Source organism: Fistularia commersonii, chromosome 17 (assembly GCF_037954325.1).
Source record: "Fistularia commersonii isolate RoL2024-O1a breed Wild chromosome 17, RoL_Fcom_v1.0, whole genome shotgun sequence".
NCBI lineage: Eukaryota > Metazoa > Chordata > Actinopteri > Syngnathiformes > Fistulariidae > Fistularia > Fistularia commersonii.
In genome coordinates this window covers 1,929,431-1,949,519 of record NC_141300.1, presented here as the reverse complement: position 1 = coordinate 1,949,519, position 20,089 = coordinate 1,929,431, and the positions used below count along the sequence as shown (strand labels likewise).

Below are 20,089 nucleotides of genomic sequence, written 5' to 3'. Positions count from 1 at the left end.
ACATGTGGACAATAATGGCCTCCGATGCTCCGGACAACCATATTTATTGACGCTCCAAAAGAGGGAGATGAGATATTCAAAACTCCTTTTTATTATGTTGATAATGTTTCAGTAAACAGTCCCTTGTATTACTGTACACTAAACTACAGTGACATAATTACAGTAAATACGGAGTAGCGGTGAGTGTGCACGCTGAGCGGGGCGAGCGCACGAGGGGGGCGGCAGTGGGTGGTTGAAAAACACGCGTCATATATGGAACCGAGGTTTGCCTTAAAATTTGCTCGGTCAGGAATATCAACAGGTGAGCTTCTTTCAAGAATGAAGAAGAACATCTCGGCCGTTCGCCGTTTCCATCCTGACGCCCGGCCCCGTGTTGTTTCCCCCGAACGCCGTCTTGCAGGTGCGCGCCGCCGTGAAACAAAACAAAACGTCCTCTACGTGGGCACAAACAACACATCACGTCATCGTGTCACTGCTACCCTAGACTGCTCTAGTCACTACCGTGATATTTTTTCAGCCATGTACATTTTCACGTCTTAAAATCGTAAGTGCGGGTTGATTTATATTTTCCTCAGATCATACTGATGTACAAGCATGGCCATCTGGGATATGTGGACTACCGTTGCTGTGAGACCAAAGTATGTACAAGGGGCGGCGTTGGTACGCCGTTCGCGCGACCAGATACCGTTTCCGTGATTGTACGCTAGCAGACGGGGGGGAGGGGTCTTCGGCGCGTCCTTGCTCAGCCCGCTTCTTCACCCTCAAGCCCAGATCTGAAGAAGAGAGGAAGGAGGGGTTACAGGACTGCTACCATATTTATTTCTTGGTTGAAAAGCAAACGGTGTGTCATACCCGGAGGGTGTGGTCCCAGGAGCCAGTGCAGAATGCCGTCCCGTCCGGGGAGACACGCAACGTGCTGACCCGGTTCTCGTGGCCGAACAGAATGGAAACCCGCGTCCCCTTCAGGACGTCCCACACGTTGATGGTGTAGTCGTTGTAGCCACCGAACAGGAGGCGCCCTCCGGGACGGGAAAGCACATGAGAAGGGTCACTTCCACTTGAAAACGACCTGATGTTGTGTGTGTGTGTGTGTGTGTGTGTGTTAGGAGGTCTCACCGCTGAGGGAGAAATCAACGCTGGACACCCCGAAGATGATGCTCTCTTTGGAGTAGATGGCCACCTCTCTGTCCGCCCTCAGGTCATACAGGCGGCACTAAAAGGAGGAGATTGCTGTGCTCAGAGGAGCTTCTCAACCCTCACAAGACTTTCATTCATTCATTATCCACAGCGCTTATCCTGCACTCAGGGGTCATGGGGGGCGGAGCTTAACCCCGCAGGGATTGCGGGGTTTACCCTGGACCCATCACAGGGATACATTTAGACACATAAAACCATCCACTCTCTCATTCACCTTTTTCATAAAGACACGCAGCCATTCAACTTCATTCTTCCCCTTGGTTAGTATCATGCAATCATGTAATAAACATGTAATAACCATGCAATAACATGTAATAAGCATGCAATAAACACATGAAAGGGACTGCTCAGCTGTGCGATAGCGCATCCAGCTGCCATGCTGTCCAACTGTAATGCAGCCTCCTGCTTGTACAGCTCTCTCGCTAGGTGCTTCCGTTAACTCATAATCGTCACTTAGTTTCTTATTGATCTGTATCTGATCGATCATGTCTGTTAAAAAACATCCGACTACTTACGGTGGCGTCGTCGGAGCCGGACGCAAACGCATCTCCGCTGGGGTAGTATCTATTGACAAGGGTGAAAGGGAAAACAAATTGATCAGCAATGCGATTCGATCATTATATGCAGATTTGATCAATATGCAGTCGTGGCGTTCTTGTGCAGTGACCTACCGCACGCTATTAATGTCCGACTCGTGGGTCTCAAAGGACTGGATGCACTGGCCCGAGCGCATGTCCCACACGTTGGCCTTCTTGTCGCACCCCTGCAATCAAACATGCAACCCTGGTGAGAATATGGCATCTCCCTCGGCAACGGCGGCGGCGGCGGCCGCCCTCACCCCTGACACGAACGTGTTCCCGGTCTCCGAGGGCGCCAGGTCCAAGCATAGCACGTCGGCTGCGTGTCCGTGGAAGCTCTGCAGCAGCTGCCCGCTCTCTACGTCCCACAGGGCACAGGTTCCATCCCCGCTGGAGGTCAGGATCTGGGACGAGGGTGGACCACCAGGGTGAGGAACATCCAGGAGCTCAACTAGCAACAGAACCAACATTGCTCCCAACATGTGAACCGCCTGACTAATGGTGTAGGTGTCCTTACATACCGATGCATTAGAACCCCTTTTTGGTCATTTTGCGATGAGCCGGGAGCTTCATGTCTATATCAACCATCCAATGCATCTTCTGCTACTGATGGGGTTGCGGGGCCAGTCTGGAGACATGGTTCCTCCAGCTTGTCCTGGGCCTCCTCCCAATTGGAAATGCCTGAATTACCTCACCAGGGCTCGGGCATCCTGACCAGATGCCAGAGCCACCTCATCTGACGCTCCTCCGAGCACCTCCTGGATGGCCGAGCTTCTCACCTCATCTCCCAGGGAGAGCCCGGACACCTTGCGGAGAAAGCTCATTTCAGCCGCTTAGATCCGTGACCTTGTTCTTTTGGTCACGACCCACGGCTGTGACCATAGGTGAGGGTAGGAACGGAGATCCGCCGGTAAATTGGTAACTTCTTCACCGGGACAAACCAGTGCGGAGTCCACATCACTGCAAACAGCGAACTGATCCACCTGTCCTTTTCCTGTTCCACCCTTCCCTCACTCGAGAACAAGACCCTGAGATACCTGAACTTCTCCACTCGGGGCAGGACCTCCTTGCCCGTCATGGATTCGGCCACCTGTTCCCGTTGAGAACCCTGGTCTGGGATTTGGAGGTCCTGATTCTCATTCTATCCATTCACATTTGGCTGCGAACCTGTAGATCGCGGTCCAATGAAGCCAACAGAAGCCCATCATTTGCGAAAAGGGGTGACCCAAACCTGAGGTCACCAAACCAGATGTCCTCTGCACCTTGGCCGCACCTCAAAACTCTGTCCATGAAAGTTATGAACAGATTGGGTGACAAATGACGGCTCTGGCCGACTCCAGCCCTCCCCGGAATCCAGTCCGACTAAAACCGGCAATGCGGATCAGCTTCTGGCACCGAGCATACTAGGACCAAATGGCGCAAGATTCCCTGCTGGACACAGTCCAATGCCTTCTCCAGGTCCACAAAATATGTAGATGGGTTGGGCAAACTTCAACGCACCCTTACAGACCCTGCAGAGGGTGTAGAGCTGGTCCACAGCCAGGATGAAAACCACATTGCTCCTCCTGGATCTTAGGTTCAACAACCTGTCATACCCTCGTCTCCACAGAAGCTGGAGAGGAGAGTACCTCACCTCAATAAAAGTGGAGTCTATATTTTCCTCATATTTCTTTGTAAATGATAACTCAAACACACTCCAGGTATGTCTAAAAATGAAGCTGGTTCCAAGACTTCACCCTCTCATCCAGGGTGTCTTCTGGAGACATACAACCCTGCATCCTCTGCCTTGTATGGCAACTCTGACAATATCCGGTGTGTGACTGAGTGTGAGCTTCTTGAAAACCAGAAGAACCATGTAAGCGGAGATGATCCATAGAGTCCATGACGATCATGTGTAATAACAGTGCAATAAGAGTGTAATAACGGTGTAATACACTAGTCCGATTTCATTTTCTCACATACTTCTGCTCACAACCTTTGATTCTTCTATCTCTTCCCGATGTCTCGCTCTCATGCCTCATGTTCCCGTTTTGTTTCACATCAATAATATCATGTGGCTCACCTGCATGTCGGAGTTGGTGAAGCTGCAGGCGGACAGATAGTTGGTGTGCATGGCCACCGACTTCTTCTTGGCGGCCAGGTTCTCGTTCTTGTCCAGCGACAGAGGGTAGACCGAGCACTTATTGTCCAGGCCCCTGGGACGCAAAGCGAAGGGCCCGCTCAACACACACACACACACACACACACTCACAGATGGATGGGGATGGGGGAAGTGACTCACCCACAAGCTACAGCGCAGCCAGAAGGTGCATACGCACAGGCCATGACCCAGGTGCAAGGCATGGTGACGGCATGCTCCTGTAGGACAGCAGACAAAGCCACGTGAGTACGGGCCATCTTCCCAGAAGATGTGGACAACAACAAGTCTCTGGTTGGGCTCCCAGAAGACCAGAAATACGGCGTTTTACATTTGAGAGGAAGTGCTTCGGGGCATTTCCTGTCTGCGTCCGATGGCCGTCAGAAGAAGCACCCTTACCTTGTTGGTGGTAAAGGCGTCCCAGACGATCACCTTCCCGTCCTGCAGAGGGAGGAGAACAACTGGATGTCAGCTAAACAAGCACAGGTGCTGGTGATGGGCAGGGTGTGCAAGGAGGAACCACACTGTGTGGAAACACTCAACATCTAGAAGCAGTGTAATAACACAGTTAGGACAACACAAATGAGCTCTAGAAGCAGTGTAATAACATATTGATCACACCACACATGAAGATCTAGAAGCAGTGTTATCATGTAATTATGATACCACCAATAAAGATCTAGAAGCAGTGTAATAACATAGTGATCACACGACCGATGAAGATTACATTACATTACATTGGAAGTCATTTGGCAGATGCTTTTATCCAAAGCGACTCATAAAAAGATCTAGAAGAAGATCTAGAAGCAGTCTTATACAATTATGACACCACCAATAAAGATCTAGAAGCAGTGTTATACCATAGTGATCGCACCACCAATGAAGATCTAGAAGCAGTGTTATGTAATTATGACGCCACCAAAAAAAGATCCTGAAGCAGTGTAATAACACCGTGATCACACTACCAATAAGGATCTAGAAGCAGTGTCAAAATGCAGGGAGTCCGCAAACCAAGTCCTCGATGCAACGTAGTGACACGACCACAAATTAAGGTCTTGATTCAGTGCGATAACACAGTCAGAACATCCAGAATGAAGCTGTGGATAGAAGGGAATGACGCTCTAGTGCTCTAGATACACCATAATTACGCTTTTATGACAACATGTATGGGATCTAGATGCAGCATAATAACACAGTCATGACACAACGCCAAATGTAGATACAGAAAAATCTAGATCCAGTGAAATAATGCAGTTATTACCCTATGAATGGGGCTCTAGAAGAGGTGTAATAACAGTTATGGCGGCATGGGTGAAGCTCTAGATGCAGTGTAATAACGCAGTTATGACACCGCTTTACGTAGAAATGTAAAAAACTGAGAGTAGTATAATAAAACAACTTTTTATAACACTTATGAAGAGCTAGACACAGTGTAATAACACTGTTATAACACCATGAGTGATGCGCTAGATACGGTGTAATAACAGTGTAATAACAGTTGTGAAACATGAGTGAAGATCTAGACACAGTGTAATGATACCACTTTCTGTGGAAATCTAGAGTACCTTTGACACAACGTATGACGATCTCAACGCAGTCTAACCACGCAGTTATGGCACCATGAATGAAGCTCTAGATGCAGTGTAATAACAGTAATGACAACAAAAGTGAAGCTCTAAATATGATGTAATAACACAGTTATGACAGCATGAGTGAAACTCGAGATATGGTGTAATAACAGTTATGATAGCTTGTGTGACGCTCTAGATACAGTGTAATTACAGTATAATAATAGTTATGACTGCATGAGTAAAGTGATAGATATGGTGTAATAACAGTTCTGACAACATGAATGAAGTTCCGGATATGGTGTAATAAGAGTGTAATAACAGTTATGACACTATGAGGGAAGCTCTACATGTGGCGTAATAACAGTTATGCGACGTGATGACGCTCTAGATATGTTGTAATAACACAGTAATGACAGCATGAGTGATGTGCTAAATGTTGTGTAATAACATTTATGACAGCATGATGACGCTCTAGATGTGGTGTAATAACAGTGTAATAACACAGTTATGACAGCACGAGTGATGCTCTAGATGTGGTGTATGAGCAGCATGTATGAGGGTCCGTGAGAAGACGGTCGGACCTGCGAGGAGCTGACGATCCTCCTCTTGTCCTTGCACCAGTCCATGCACAGAACCTTGTTCCCGTGGCCCTTCAGGGTCCTCCGGGTCTTCATGACGAACTGGCCCAGACCCTCCACCTTCTCCGCCACCTGGTGCACTGGACAAACACCGGCGCGTTAACGGAGCGGCGGCGCCCCTCCCCCCCATCACGGAACACACATGCATTTCCGGTTTTTACCCCCCCCCCCCCCTTCCTGCACCACCTCCTCATCCCGTCTTCACAAAATCTAGATCGAACCACGGAGTCCACGGAGGAGCAGGGGGCAAACAGACCCGGACTGCACCGGACCGGAGGTGGCGCCGCCGCCTCGTCGCGGATTTGCACGGCGAAGGCTGCAAAAACACACCGCGGCAAAGTGTGTGTGTGTGTGTGTGTGTGTGTGTTTTCTAGCGCAGGGGTGGGGGTGGGGGTGTGATGGAGGCCTCTCCATTTTCCGCACTCACGCTCGACGTCGTGCAGCTTCGCCCGTTCCTCCTCCAGCTTGGACTTGAGCGCCTCGGACTCGGTCCTGAGGTGGGCCAGGGTCTCGGTGAGCGGGGCCTCCGGTGTCGCCATTTCAGGGCCGGGAGGGGGTCTCATACGGGTCCTTGGTGCGGGACGCGGGCGGCGGCGGCGGCGGCGGCGGGAACAGCTGATGCCGCTGTCATGACGTCACGGCCGGAGGATGCTGGCGCAGCTTCCAGGAGGAGGAGGGGGCGGGGCCAGCAGCCGCACGTCAATCACCGCAGGGGCGGGAACTGTTATTGTTTTTTTTCTTGCGACTTCCGGTTCGAGCCGGAACACAAATAAAAAAAATGAACCACCGCTGATGTGTGTGTGTGTGTGTGTGTGTGTGTGTGTGTGTGTGTGTGTGTGTGTGTGTTATGACAGTCCTGTGAGGGGTTCGCAGCGCACAGGAACCCGTTATTGCAGGACCTCCAGGTATCCACCATGGAGCAGAAATCCATTTCCCTCGATTTAAAGAACCAATTATTCATATTTGATTTCAAGATGGGTGGACAGGAGCCCTTAGCGTAGTCATTTATCCATGCCTTGTTTATTGGTTTTAATTGATTTATTAAAATATAAAATGACACCTTTGTAACTACAGGTTAACACACATTCGTTCGTGATTAATTCAAGATTAATTATTGTTCCCTTCATCGGCTGATTCAAGGTCATACTCGATTCCAAATACTGACAAAGATAAACATCAAGATGTCCAGGTTCGTCCGGGTTTCTCCGAGTTCCTTCAAGTTCTGCATCTCTGGTACCGATGTGAGGTCAATGCCCAGGAGGTAACAGTTCCCGTGGACTGGACCTTCAACCGACATCATCAGTCCAGTCAGACCCAGATGGAGCCCGTTGGACCATCGGAACCTCCAGATCCTGGTGTTCCACCCATCCTAAGATCTGTAGACACTGAAGACCTCAGTTTTGATCGAAGACATGGTTTTGGACGATTGATCATTGTCGTTGAGCAGAAAAGTCCCGGTGCTTCTGGTTCCAGGATGAAACATCTGCATAAAGGAGCAGGCAGGTCCAGTCGATCTCATATGATCCGACTGGTCTCCTGGGAGGAAGTCCACCTGAGGCCCTGACTGCCAGGCTCAGATCCTGATCAGGAAGTCCAGGTGGAGGCTGCTGGGCACCTGCAGCAGCTCCAGAGCCTGAGGCGAAGAGCAGAAAGGGAACATGACCTGGAAGCGGTACTCTGCGTCCTGCAGCAGATGTGGGGACCCGTCACGTTCTTGGAGAAGAGCCTGCAAACAAGAAAAGTCCGATTTGGCTCAAACAAAAAAAAAAAAGATGGGGGTTGGTTCCATCACTCGGGGGGTTGAAGGTCACCTGAACTTTACGGACGAAAGATGAAGGAACCCTTTTCTCGAAGTCGTCAATGGGCGTGTAGGAGTTCAGAATCTTGACGATCTGGGAGAAGAAACAGAGCTGTCAAATTTCTCCGGCCTTCCCTTAGAGCTGCTTCTGGGTGGGGACACGGCACCTGGACGGGGTTGAGCTCGCTGCACCTCCCCGCGATCTCCTTGGCGTCCTCATCCGTGGACTTGTTGACCTGCAGCAGCCAGGCGGCCTGGGCCAGGGGCTTCAGGGTGTCCATGGCGCCGGAGCTCTGCAGGTCCTTCTCCTTCAGCCACTCTTCCAGGTAGCTGATGTTGCACCTGCATGGGCAGAAGTAGCGTAAAAGCGCCTGGTGATGCCCATCAGCATCGCCGGGCAACGGGACCAACCTGATCTGCATCCCCTTGCGGCAGGAGCACATGTCCTTGCGGAGCATGATGCTGTTGAGGGTGGTTGCACCAATGAAGAAGAACAGCTGCTTAATGGCCTGCCTGAGCAGAGCCTGCTCCATCCCATGCTGGCTCATGGTGGTGTGGAAGTGGCCCAGCTGCTGTGTTATGAAGGAGATGGTGTAGCTCTCCGAGTCTTCGTAGATGCTGTTGGAACGTTTGCGGAACCCGGTGGGCTTCATGCTGGAGATCCCCTGGAGGCTCTCGTGCTCCAGCATACCGGGAACTGAGAAGAAACCCAACGTTAACAAAACTCAAGACAGTCCAGGGCCTCCGACTGGCCTCCTGCCTGTTTTTGGACCGTGCATAACTGCATCTGCTTTAAGACAGTCTTGGTCTGGTGGCAAGCTGTGTTAGATACCGATGGCAGGAGACAGAGTCCTCTCCATGAGGGTTATGAACTGGTGGTAGATCTGGATGGCCAGGTCGCTCAGAATCTGCCGGTGCTCTGACAAATCAAAGTTCTGCAAGCAGTTCCTCGTCTGGCGGGGGCTGTTCTGCTTCATGAACTCCTTGGAGAACCCGAACACAGACAGGAGAACGTCAGGGGACGACGTCGCCGGCATCGACAACGTGCCACCTGACCACCACCCACTTCCTCGCCGCTGTACTGCTTCAGACAGTTGAGGAGCCGGTAGGTGTTTGACAGCCAGAAGGACACCAACACGGGGTCTTTGTGGTGAGTCTGGAATGAAGGGAGGAGAGGAACGTCCCATTGGTTAGCAGAGGCTGAAGGTCCACAAAAGGTCTAATGACATCTTGCTCCTTCACCCTGCTGCCTGTAATTCCATGAAACACCATCTTTAGATGCAGAAGATGCCTCCACACCGGATGACCCGTGTGGAGGAGCAGCTCTGTGCTTCTTCTCTTATCGATGTGCTCCTGGAACAGGAGTCTCTTCCTCTGTTCAAGGCCGATCTCCTCCGTGAACTCTGGGATGGACGCAAGACCGGCCTTCTTCAGAGCCGCCGCCGCCGCCGCCGCCGCGATTCGGAGTCCCTGGCGTGGATCTGGGGGCCAAAACCAGCTGAGAACTCACCACGATGACCTTCTTGATGCCGCTGATGATCCCGTTCATGAGGGACTTCAGCTTGCCGTCATCGTTCAGGTAGTCAGCATGGCGGACACACATGAAGAGGATGTAGGCGGGAAGAACCGGGATCATGCTGACTGCCACGCCTTTAGGCTTCAGCTCTGCGGGCAGATGGGGTATGGACATTGAGGAGCGTGATGGACCAAAAGCAGGGTGACCACCTGCTCTGAGAGCTTCACTCGTGCACGTTAAAGACGGGGAAAGGAGTAGCATACCCAGGATGATGTTCTGGATAAGCTTGGACTCGTCCTCCGTCCTGTACTCCAACATGCCCAGGTAATCTTTGGGGATGACGGGTGCAGGTTTCTGCACAGCTGTGAGGAACAACGATAGGACATGAAGAAGCGTGAAGGCCGGAGGGACGGCTGGTGCCAGGAACCCCAGTGACCACCTCTCTGTGACATCTCCAGGCTCTTGACTTGATTCTGCAGCTTCCTGATCAGTCGGTTCCTCTGGTCCAGCTGTTCCTCAAAGTCCTGGAAGGAGAGCAGTATTCATCAGCACCCAGGAGGTGGCCTCGCCTCGCGAACCCACCCCAGATCCTCAAGCACCATGTTCTCGGCAGTCAGCTGCGAGGCCTCCTGGCTCAGCTTCCTCCTGGCCTCCGTCTCCACCTGCAGCTGCCGTTTCAGGTCACTGCCCGCCTCCTGGAGCTCCAGCACTTTGGACTGGAGGTCCCTCTGCAGCTCCTCCAGCTCCTCGGCTTTCTCCTCGAAGAGCCTTAAAAGGGAGAGGGGCCGGCGGCAGAGGTTGGGGGTGATCGTGGAGAAGATCCTGCCAACAGCAACCCGACGCCGGGTGGTGAACCAGGCCACCGCCTTTGAAGGCAAATATTTGCCTGAGCATACACTCAGGTGTGTGTTCAGGCAAATATTTACCTGAGGGAAGACGTTTAGAGAACCTGGAGGGAACCCGGGCAGGAGAACTTGGCGGTTCCACATGAAGGTCAGAGGGTGAGGGCTATCCTACCTGCGTTGGGTACTCTCCTCTTCAACCTTCTTTTGGAAGTTCTTGACAACCTCCTCCATTTTCACTTGAAAGGACATGATTGAGAAATTAAGTATGAAGGTGTTCTTGAGAAGGTGCCGTCTGAGGAAAGTGTCAGGAGGGAGGGCCACCTGCTGACTCCCGGTTTTGCTGCTCCAGCCGGGCCTCCAGTTCATGCTTCTGTCTCTGCAGCTCCGAAACCTGGACCTTCAGCTCGGGTATCACCTGTGGGAGCAAAGACACCAATCAGCAGCTGCGCTCTTTCGCCACGTATCACCACGGCCTCCACAGCCTCGGCTACCGAGTTCTGGACGCTCAGCCTGGAGACCTCCTGCCGAATGTTTTCGTTGAGGTCGCTCTTCTCCTGGAACAGGTTCTGCAACCGTGCGTTTTCACGTTGGAGGAGGTCCACTCTCAGCCTGGAGCCCTCCAGCTCAGCTTCGCAGCGTTCCCTCTGCTCCCTCTGGTGGTTCTCCAGCATCCTTCAAAGAAGAGCAGAACATGAAGGGTACAAGAAAGCAAAGATTCCCAGCGCTGAGGATACAGGGGACTTGCATTCATGTCGCCTAACAGCAAAAGCCACTTCTTCACCCTCCTATCGTCCAGGTCAAGTAGCTAATACCTCGTGGCTTTCTGTAGACCTTCGAAGGCCATCAGCAGGTCTTCCACCTGACCGCTCTTCTCTGGGTTGTCCGCAGTCAGACTTTGGTAGAAAAAACAATTTTAATCATCGTAGGGCTTGGAGATGATGGAGAACCGAGAGGACACTGCAGGAACCTTAATTACCCCTGGAGGACATCTTCTTCGACAACGCCGCTGAGGAGCTGCCTCGTGATCTGGTTCACTTTGGCTGCAGAAGAATATGAAACCCCTCAGACAATCTGTCACACCTCATCTGTTTGAGTGAGTGGAGACGAAGATCTCGACCTCTCGCTTGTTCCGACTGCATCTTCATCTCCCGGACCAGGTTGTCCCTCTGACTCTGCAGGCAGCTGAGGTCCCTGCGCAGTTCCGGAATGGTCTTGACATGCCTGCTGAGCTGGATGACCTGTTCCTGCAGGTCAGTGGTCACCTGGGTTCCCTCCTCCACCTCCCTCAGCAAACGAACCTTGTCTTCCTTCAGGCCCCTGGTCTCCTCCCGCAGCGCCTCCACATCCCTCTGGTGGTCCTGCTTCTGGATCTCAAGGTTGTTGTCCGCAATTCTGACCAGGATTGCGCGATCAAAAAACCGAATTAGTGCGGTTCCAGAGGGTCTGGATGGACTCCTCGGGGCAGGACTTACTTTCTTTGCCTTGCCTCCTTTTCTTTCTCCTCAAGAAGGTTGATCTTTATTTTGTCAAAGGTCTCTGTTGGAGTTTGAGAACCAACGCCCTTTTAATCTCCAGAGTTGGATGACATTAGCAAACACAGGGACCTCAGATGTGTTACCTTTAAGCTCTTTCGAAGAGGCTTCAAAGCTTTTCTCCAAATGTTGCTTTTCCAGAGATAACGCCTGGATGTTGCTTTGGAGTTGGGCGATGGTCTGCAGGGAGGATAGGGAATAGCCAATAAAAAACAACAACCCACGGATCTCCTGGCACGTGTCTTCTTGATTCTGGACTTCCACACTCACCAGACATGCTTCCTCCTTTGTCTTCTTCTCCCTAGCCTCCAAAGCCGCCTGCTGCTGGGAGGATTTCTCCAGCTGTGCCTCCATAGTGCGAAGGCGGTCCATGGTTTGGGAGTGGGAGTTAGCCAGGCTGGTCAGCCGCTCCATCAACCCACGGTTCTCCTTGTTCTGCGATGACACGAAGATTCATTGGGGTCCTACCGGCCCAGCGGGTAGTAATTTCAGAGGTGCCCTCACCTGCTCATCCACCTTCTTCCTGAGCCGCTGCACCCTGAAGGAGAGCTGAACATTGAGCACCAGTCGACGTATGGTTTGAAACCGCCGCCGAGCCAGCCAGGCTCGGGCATACTTCTGGAGAACAAGGGCCTTATGTTCCGCGACCATCTAAAACAGGCATGGGAACAGTAATTACTTGGTAAGCTACACTGTGATGGATCTGATCACGTGATCCGGGAACTGCAGACCTTCTTGTAGCTCTTGCGGGCCAGCCAGCCTCGTGTGAAAGCCTGGATGGTGACAGAGGCCAGGCGGACTACCTGGTAGATCTGCCTCATGCGGTATGCTCTCCAGCACGTCTGGATCTGCAGCGCCGCCCAGCCCCGCTTGAGCATTGAAGCACTGACGGCTTTCCTAGAGGTGGACAGGAGGTACCACACTTAGAACCCAAATAAATTTTGAGAAGAAAGATGGCAACCGCTGACGACTTCCTACCTTACGCTCCTCTTCCCACGGACGTACTCCTGGATGATGATGACTGCCTGCCTCAAGCACAGATACTTCTTCCTCTGGCTCCACCCGCGGAGGTGCTTCTGGATGGTGATGCAGGCTCCTCGTAGCCGGTCCAGACGCAGCTTCTCCAGGTAAGCCACCTGGCCAGCTCTGAAGAAGATCTTCGTCCGGCCAAACCTGTACTGGTTGGAGTCCTGGAAGCGGTTGAGGAAAGAAAGAATCCATGAGTGATTTCAAGAAATGCATTGGCGCGTGGCTGCGTGCAAGATCAGCAGCAGCAGCAGCACCTGGATCAACCTCTGCAGCACGTTCTTGCAGGTTTGCTTCTTGTCACGGCGATCCACCTCCCGGGGAGCCATGAGGATACTATAGCGGCTGTAGAACTCGATGTAGGTCCACCTGTGAAGAGAAGACGGTCAGTTCGCCCAGCGGGGGTGAACCCAGTGCGCAGCAGTTGGTCTGGAGGGAGGAGAAGCACCTAGACGGGTAGCTCTGGGCGCTGATCCGGATTGTTTCTAGGACACCGCAGGCTCTGAGTTGCTGCACCACCCGCCTGGAGTCATATCTACAGACACAAGCAAGCACTCATCCCAACCCTCAACAAGGGGTAAGGCACACAACACCGCACGGGTCGCTTTGCCGAGAGGGTTTCCAGGAGGACTCACTCGAACGGGAGCTTCTCGTCGTTTGGTTTGATGCAGCGTACGTAGTGAGGCGTGGTGGTGTTGAGCGTTTCCATGAGCAGGGACAGGGAGCTGCAGAACTGCATCCCATGGGATAAAGATACAGGGCACACACTAAAGTCCCTTCTTGACCGTCAAAGGTGCTGTGGAAGCAGCCGCTCCAGTGGACAAAGAAGACATCCTCACCTTTTCTCCAACGGAGGATCTCAGCTGCCTATTGGCTGATTTCACCGCCGGCCTGGCGGGCTTCACCGTCACACCTTTGATGTTCAGCGTTCTTTGCTCCTCCTCTTTGAAAAACTTGGCCAGAAAAGGGAACTGGCAAAAGAAACAAGGAAGTGCTGGGGAACGTGTGTTTGCTTTGGTTCCATAGCAACCGCTAATCTGCCGGTTACAGCTGCAAATCAACTTCCTGAGCAGATGCCAGATCCTGATGTCTTCTTACCTCACTGATCCTCATGAGATCCACCAGTTCTTCATACAGAGCGTCTCGGTTCTTCTCAAGAAACCCTTTACACTGGTACTCCACCTGTTGATTGATAAAGTCAATAGTCATGTCAAGGTTGGTGAGCTGCAGAGAAACCTACTGGTGCTAGGACCACACCTTGTCTGCAAAGTGCTGCACCACGAATGCCTGGCTGGTGAACTTGGGCTTCTCAAATAGCGGGTTGGTGTCCAGGTAGGTGAACATTTTCTGGAGCCAGCTTTGGTCGGTGCCTTGAGGAAACTGAAATGGCAGGTGAAGATCGTCAAAAATCAATACCAGAAGAACTGGAGAAGGACCAAACGGTTTGTGTGACAACAGAAAGAATCCCAACCAGGCATTCTTCATCAAGCAGGTCGAGTATCCCCATCTTCGCCTCGATCAGGTCAATGACGGGCTGGTTGTCGTAGAAATCGATCAGCGTCCAGGGGATATCCTCCTTCATGTACTCCTCCTGCTCCAGCTTGAAGACATGCTGAGCAGAATCGAGATCACGGAAATGACCGTCTCCCCTCCAAAGAGAAACCGGGGTCGTTCCTCTGGAGGATGGGAAGGCTCACCAGGTTGAACTGCTGCTGGAGCTTCTCGTTGGCGTAGTTGATGCAGAACTGCTCGAAGCTGTTGACGTCGAACGTCTCAAAGCTGCGGGCGGGACCGAAGGGGGGTCATCTCGGGAATGGCGATTCGAGCGGGCTGCGAGCGTCTTACCCGTAGATGTCCAGAACACCGATAAAAGCGTGCTGCTTCCCCGGCACCCGCAGCGCCGTGTTGATCCTGCCGATGACGGCGTCGAAGAGGCGGGCGTAGATCTGCTTGGCAAGGGCGTCCCTGGCGTTCACCGCCCGCTCCCTGGCCACTGGCTTCACCACCGTCTCGGCCACCAGGACGAGGCGGCGGTGGCACAGCCAGCGCACCAGGCCCTCCGCCCCAACCCCTGCCAGCTCGCAGAAAGCGGCAAGGTGCAGATCGCCGGTCTGAAAAGGGGGACCAGATTGTCAGTCATCCAGGTCCCGGTCCTCGGAGAACTTTAATGAAGGCTCAGGCAGGTTTGTCAAACGGAGCAGAAGGACACCCGATTCATTGGTCTTACAGTTGTACACTCACAGGAATGGATGCTTTGTCTTCTCCAGACTTCACTATCTCCATATTCCCCAGGTGCAAAATGGCTGCCAGGACCTTGAAGACATCCCGCTGGAAGTTCTCCTTCAGCCCTGGGGGGGGAGAAGGGGAGGTTAAACTGGATCTGGGAATCACAGGGCCGAGAACCGGACATCCTCGGGTGACCCTCACCCAGCAGGGTGAAGGTCCGCTGGGTCTCCTCCATGCCCTTCCTGTCGTCCACGCCTTCTATGGTCACCTCGCCGCCCATGCAGGTGTAGTGGAACTGGTCTGCAGTCACTGCGGGCCACAGGTGGAACCACGGGTTTCTCCAAACCTTTTACCAGAAGAACGCCAGACACGGGTTCTGAAGAAGAACTCACAGAGCCTGAGGTCGGTGAACTCGGGCAGGTCGGCGCAGGAGCACAGCTGGTAGAAGATGTGATAGTTCCTCTCCTTCTCCGCCTGGAAGCACCGGTATGGACAAAAGCACTGGATCAGGGGATTTGACCTGGACGGGGCAGCTGTCAATCACCGACCTCCAAACATTCACCCTCTCATTCACACCTACGGACATTTAAAAGCCTCCAATGAGCCTGCTGACTGCACCGCGAGGAGAACCTGGAGAGAGCCCAAATAGAGAACCCAGCAGACCACCAGAATTGAATTAGGAACCTTCTTGCCTTGACTCTCAGCAGTGTCCTGAGGTTCTGGAAAGATCTGGAGTGGAACCCGGCGTGGTGTTCTGCTGCTGGAGCCCATCTGAGTCAAGGTGTCACATATTGGCAAATGTTCTCTTGCAGACCTTATGTTTTAACCAGTGGTCATTTAAGTCCATTTCCCTCCTGTCATCTAGAACACATCTGGGTCTTCCATCGAGAGAAGCGCCACTCGCAGGAGGTTCTCTTGTTTCCGGTCCGTTCTATGTGAACCCCAGAAGATCAGCAGAACCATTGAAGCACTCAGAAGGAGCATCAGGCTTCCTTCACAGTGACCTTTCACCCCTTTCCGAGGCCTGGTTTGGACTCCAGCAGGTGGTCCACACCACGTGCACACCCACGCACGTGATGGATTGCTGGCCGAGGAGACGGTTGCCCGTCTGTGGATCCTCCCAAACTGCTTCATGAGTTCTTTCCTTTCCCAGTTCACACCGGGTTGTCCAGATCCAGAGGGTGGAGGTCAGAGGTCACGGCTGTGGATCTACAGGTTTTCCAGGGTTTGGGGGTTGGAACATTCACGCCAATCACGCTCAGCCATTTCCCTGTCGGTCTGAACGAGTCGCACCTGGAAGACGACCCTGGACTTCTCCAGCAGATAGGTCCTCATGTTGGCCCCGGTGATCCGGTACCTTCTGTCGAAGCCGATCTCGGTGTACTTCCCAAAGCGGCTGCTGTTGTCATTCCTGGTGGTCTTGGCGTTCCCAATGGCCTGCGTAGAAACCAGATGGTTATTACATCTTGCAGTTACATTGTATTAAACATAATAGTTACTGAGGCGTGATGGTTCAAATCCCTCTTTATGTTTTGCTTCTTCTTTAACCGAAACAAACAAGATACAACACTTTTTACTTGTTGTCCACATGACAACAAGGCTTAATTAACGCACTGATTTTTATAATGTCAACACAAAACCCCAGAAAATTGGGCTTTTCACTTCAGCGCTTTGTCTTGCTCTTATCATCAATGATGACCTCCCAGTGGAGGTCAATGTGTATGTCCGTGTAGTAAATTAACTCTCCGAGAAGTTGTAAGGACTCCGTCTGAGAGTGCAGACCCTCACCTCTGTGACAGGGTTGGATGCCAGGACTTTGTCTTCCACCCGTGTCTTACTGCCGGACTTGCTCACCACGGCGAAGTACCTCATGGCGTAGCGTGCCGAAACCGTTTTCCCGGCGCCAGACTCGCCGCTGACGATGATGGACTGGTTCCTGTGGTTCCTGGGGAGGAGATACAATAACAACAGGATACAAGACAATGTGCTTTCATCTGGCACAGCAGAAAGTGGACAGTGCAGGAGAGGCAGTTAAGTTATTGATATTATATTATGCATTATTATTTATATAAGATATATATATATAAGAGCAGTTGCATACAAAGAATGGGAAAATTCATGAAATAAAATGTATAAACAATCTTTTCGTCAGAGCATACAACTCCTGCTTCCAGCAGCAATACAAATGACTGTCTGGATGAGTGGATGGATGAAGTCTCCTAGGAGCAGAGCTGGGTGTTAAACATCTGGGAGGAAGGACCTCTAAGATCTCTCCTTCACATGGCTGGGGTGAAGAAGTCTGTTGCTGCAGGAGCTGCGTGATGCTGCAGTGATGTTCTGCCTGGGGTTGGAGACGTCCGTCATCCTCTCGCCCACCACCTGCACGGAACTCTCCAGGAAAGAGCTGGCCTTCTCCACCACTTTGTCCAGTCTCTTCCTGTTGGCTGCTGCCCCATCAGATCGCACCAGAGAACATGGCTAATGCCACTAGTGTCGAAGGAGGTCCTCGGGAGAGCCCCTTGAAGGACCTTCTCAGCAGGCACAGTCTCCTGTGACCTTTTCTGTAGAGCACATCAGGACTGGGGGAAGCCGCGGCAATCCACGGCCGGTGTTTACCTGGCCATCTGCTTGTAGGCCTCCTCTGCCACCGCAAAGATGTGAGGGTCCATGTCTCCAACGTTCTGGCCCGCATAGGCCTGAATGACGGCATCACCATAGATGGGAAGCTGCCTGTAGGGGTTTACAGCCACCAGGATGATCCCTGAGGAGCAAACAGCACAGGCATGAAGGAGGGTTGACGGAGGAGTGCCATGAAGCTCCCTGTCCACCAACCTCCACCCTCTCCCCCACCATACCACAGTAGGTATAGATGATCCTGGACTCCACAAAGCGAACTCTGAGGTTGTGCAGCACGGCGGGTTCGTGAAGGTAGCTCAGCGCTGTCAGGTCGTTCTCCCCCACCAGGATGTCCGGGTTGCGGAGGGGAGGGAGTCGCGGTTGCTCCGGGTCCACGGGGTAGCTGGACTCCTGGGCAGAAGGTGGAGGAGACCAAAGCTGGGACATTGTCTACTGCCGCTGCTGCCAGAACAAACACCGTTCCCTACTTACAGTGCCGTCTTCAAGGAGCAACTCAAGGACGTCCGCCCCGGACCGGAAGTCCCTCTTGATCTCCGCCGACCTCCACACCTGCTCGTCGTCAGGGACCCACACCCTGTTGTACTGAGAGGACCAGGAGAAGAAGGAGCTGTCATCGTCCGCCGAGGACATAAACGTTCAGAAGACCCGAAGATGAAAAAGTCCAGATCTGAAAAGCAGCGGAACTTTGCAGAAGAGAACACAGAAAGGGACCGGCTGATTGGTCGACGGCCGGCAGAGTGGTCCAATCAGAGGCTGACTTGTATGCCCCAGGATGGAGGAGCTTCAGACACTTTGGATTTCTATGATCCGTCAACAGGACAGCTTCAGAAGTGTGATGAAGAAGAAATAAAGGCGTGAAAACATTTTCTAGTCACACTTTTAACTACTTTGCGTTTCTTTCTATCTAAAACAAGGATCAGCCTTTCCATATGTCTCCCGGGGCGACCCCCTGAGTCAACATCGATCCCGCCGGGACCGGAAGCGCTCGGTTCGGCTCCTACCTGCGTGTAAAGCTCCCACAGCGCCATCCTCGGGTGGTGTCCCCCTCCCTTTCCCTCCCCTCCTCACCCCACGCACAGGATCCCGTCCACGAAGCTTCGCCGCGGATCGGGCGTGAACTTTCCAGGCTACCAGCGGAGTTGCCGGCGCAGCTTCGCTCAACGCCGTCAAGCTGGAGAGAGTGAGATCGTACTTCCGGTAGAACTTTCAAAGTAAAACGATAATTGACTTATTTTTCTTCCACCTACTTTGCTCGGATATTAAGTGTTTTCCCTTCCTTCAGTGATTTTATTCATGGCCCAACACATAAAAAAAGAAGCTGAAAGGCAAAGTTCGTAAACCATCAAAGAATCAGGAGACACCGCCTCGTTACGTGAGGCATCCTGGGTGAGACCTTCGTCCTTGTGGTGATGAAGATCCTGGATTTATTCAATCATTCTTTGTACTACTAATGAATTCACCCTGAACCGACCAATCACAGGGAGACATAGAGACCTCCGCCGACTCATTCACACGTCTGGACAATTCAGGATCTCCATGAACCTCCTGAATGTGTTTGGTCTGTTAGCGGAACCCTGAGGAACCCCACGCAAACACGGGGAGAACACGGGAGCCCAAAAGAAACCCACAAACCCTCCAAGAACGACGACAATCACGCGACGAACATGGAAAAAACATTCATCTGTCATCTCGCACGTCACGTGGACCTTTGTCTTCATCGACAGAGAACTTTGAGGAGGTCCTCGGAACCCCACTTGAATCCACATTTTCGACACAAACATTACGTTGTTGCAGAAATAAATCGAAAAATAGTAGCTGATGTCCCCTGAGCATGTCTGTGGAGGTTCTCAGTCATCCAGGTCACGGTGAATTCATGTCCAAACTTTCTTATGGTGGCAGCTGGACCTGAATTTCTTCTCGTCAGAGGCTTCAAGTGAAGAAACTGCCACAAGAAGTTTGAATCGCTTCCCCGCTCTTATTTTGAAAAGCTGCCATCCTCAGGTACTTCCGGTGTCCGCTGGCCGGCTCACCTGTCGCGCGCAGACCCCGCCCACGTCACGCGCTTTTTCACGGATCCTGGAGGAATGCGGATCCGTGGAGGGGAGGGGGGGGGGGGGGGGATCCCGCAACACGCCTTCTCCGCAAACAACCCGCAAGGCGGAGAAGATCCCCGCACACCCCGCGGGTCATTCCTGGATGCGCATGCCTGGAACAACAACCGGAAGTCGCCCATCGAGGAGCGAGCCACCGCCGGAAAATGTTATTATTTATTTACTTTACCTATTTTTTTTTCCTCAAAGATCATTTAAAATCTTTGAAGAACTTCCTGTCTGGAAAGAAGGAAAAGTGGAGGAGAAGACAGGACGCAGCAGAGGTGGAAATGTAGAG

The 20,089-nt window shown here is 52.4% G+C and overlaps 2 protein-coding genes across 3 annotated transcripts; both read right to left on the bottom strand.

Moving 5' to 3' along the window:
• Positions 1–68: 68 nt before the first annotated feature.
• On the bottom strand, positions 69–6,771 carry gnb5a (guanine nucleotide binding protein (G protein), beta 5a). Of its 2 annotated transcripts, XM_086162885.1 has the most exons (11): positions 6,549–6,767; positions 6,065–6,201; positions 4,312–4,353; positions 4,057–4,133; positions 3,838–3,970; positions 2,036–2,179; positions 1,869–1,960; positions 1,713–1,761; positions 1,117–1,213; positions 853–1,019; positions 69–773 (listed from the first exon to the last, which is right to left on the bottom strand). In XM_086162885.1, exons 1-11 carry the CDS (start codon positions 6,682–6,684, stop codon positions 762–764), a joined length of 1,086 nt encoding a protein of 361 aa, XP_086019011.1. In that variant the 5' UTR covers positions 6,685–6,767; the 3' UTR covers positions 69–761. The 2 variants fall into 2 exon arrangements, with proteins under 2 accessions (XP_086019011.1, XP_086019012.1); XM_086162886.1 differs by lacking the exon at positions 69–773 and having other exon boundaries at positions 847–1,019; positions 6,549–6,771.
• Positions 6,772–7,137: 366 nt separating this feature from the next.
• Positions 7,138–18,729, bottom strand: myo5c (myosin VC). The gene is made up of 40 exons (XM_086163660.1): positions 18,703–18,729; positions 18,173–18,283; positions 17,920–18,091; positions 17,681–17,825; positions 16,853–17,009; positions 16,358–16,501; positions 15,457–15,538; positions 15,266–15,373; positions 15,080–15,186; positions 14,684–14,949; positions 14,536–14,617; positions 14,310–14,450; positions 14,096–14,218; positions 13,937–14,020; positions 13,678–13,809; positions 13,474–13,571; positions 13,287–13,373; positions 13,096–13,207; positions 12,791–13,002; positions 12,544–12,709; positions 12,317–12,463; positions 12,083–12,247; positions 11,899–11,992; positions 11,753–11,816; positions 11,398–11,672; positions 11,257–11,320; positions 11,093–11,173; positions 10,772–10,952; positions 10,602–10,695; positions 10,453–10,516; positions 10,035–10,203; positions 9,875–9,959; positions 9,699–9,797; positions 9,430–9,584; positions 8,986–9,075; positions 8,752–8,902; positions 8,331–8,616; positions 8,087–8,261; positions 7,933–8,013; positions 7,138–7,847 (listed from the first exon to the last, which is right to left on the bottom strand). Exons 1-40 carry the CDS (start codon positions 18,727–18,729, stop codon positions 7,695–7,697), a joined length of 5,229 nt encoding a protein of 1,742 aa, XP_086019786.1. The 3' UTR covers positions 7,138–7,694.
• Between the last annotated feature and the right edge of the window lie 1,360 nt (positions 18,730–20,089).

Excerpts from the sequence above, each read along its gene's own strand:
- gnb5a (XM_086162885.1), bottom strand. The coding sequence starts at position 6,684 with ATGAGACCCCCTCCCGGCCCTGAAATGGCGACACCGGAGGCCCCGCTC. Across the intron at positions 6,202-6,548 it reads GAAGCTGCACGACGTCGAGC|TGCACCAGGTGGCGGAGAAG; the intron begins GTGAGTGCGGAA and ends GTGTTTGTCCAG. Across the intron at positions 1,020-1,116 it reads CGTTGATTTCTCCCTCAGCG|GGCGCCTCCTGTTCGGTGGC; the intron begins GTGAGACCTCCT and ends CCCGTCCCGGAG.
- myo5c (XM_086163660.1), bottom strand. The coding sequence starts at position 18,729 with ATGGCGCTGTGGGAGCTTTACACGCAG. Across the intron at positions 13,810-13,936 it reads ATCTCATGAGGATCAGTGAG|TTCCCTTTTCTGGCCAAGTT; the intron begins GTAAGAAGACAT and ends TTCTTTTGCCAG. Across the intron at positions 8,617-8,751 it reads GACTCTGTCTCCTGCCATCG|TTCCCGGTATGCTGGAGCAC; the intron begins GTATCTAACACA and ends GTTTCTTCTCAG.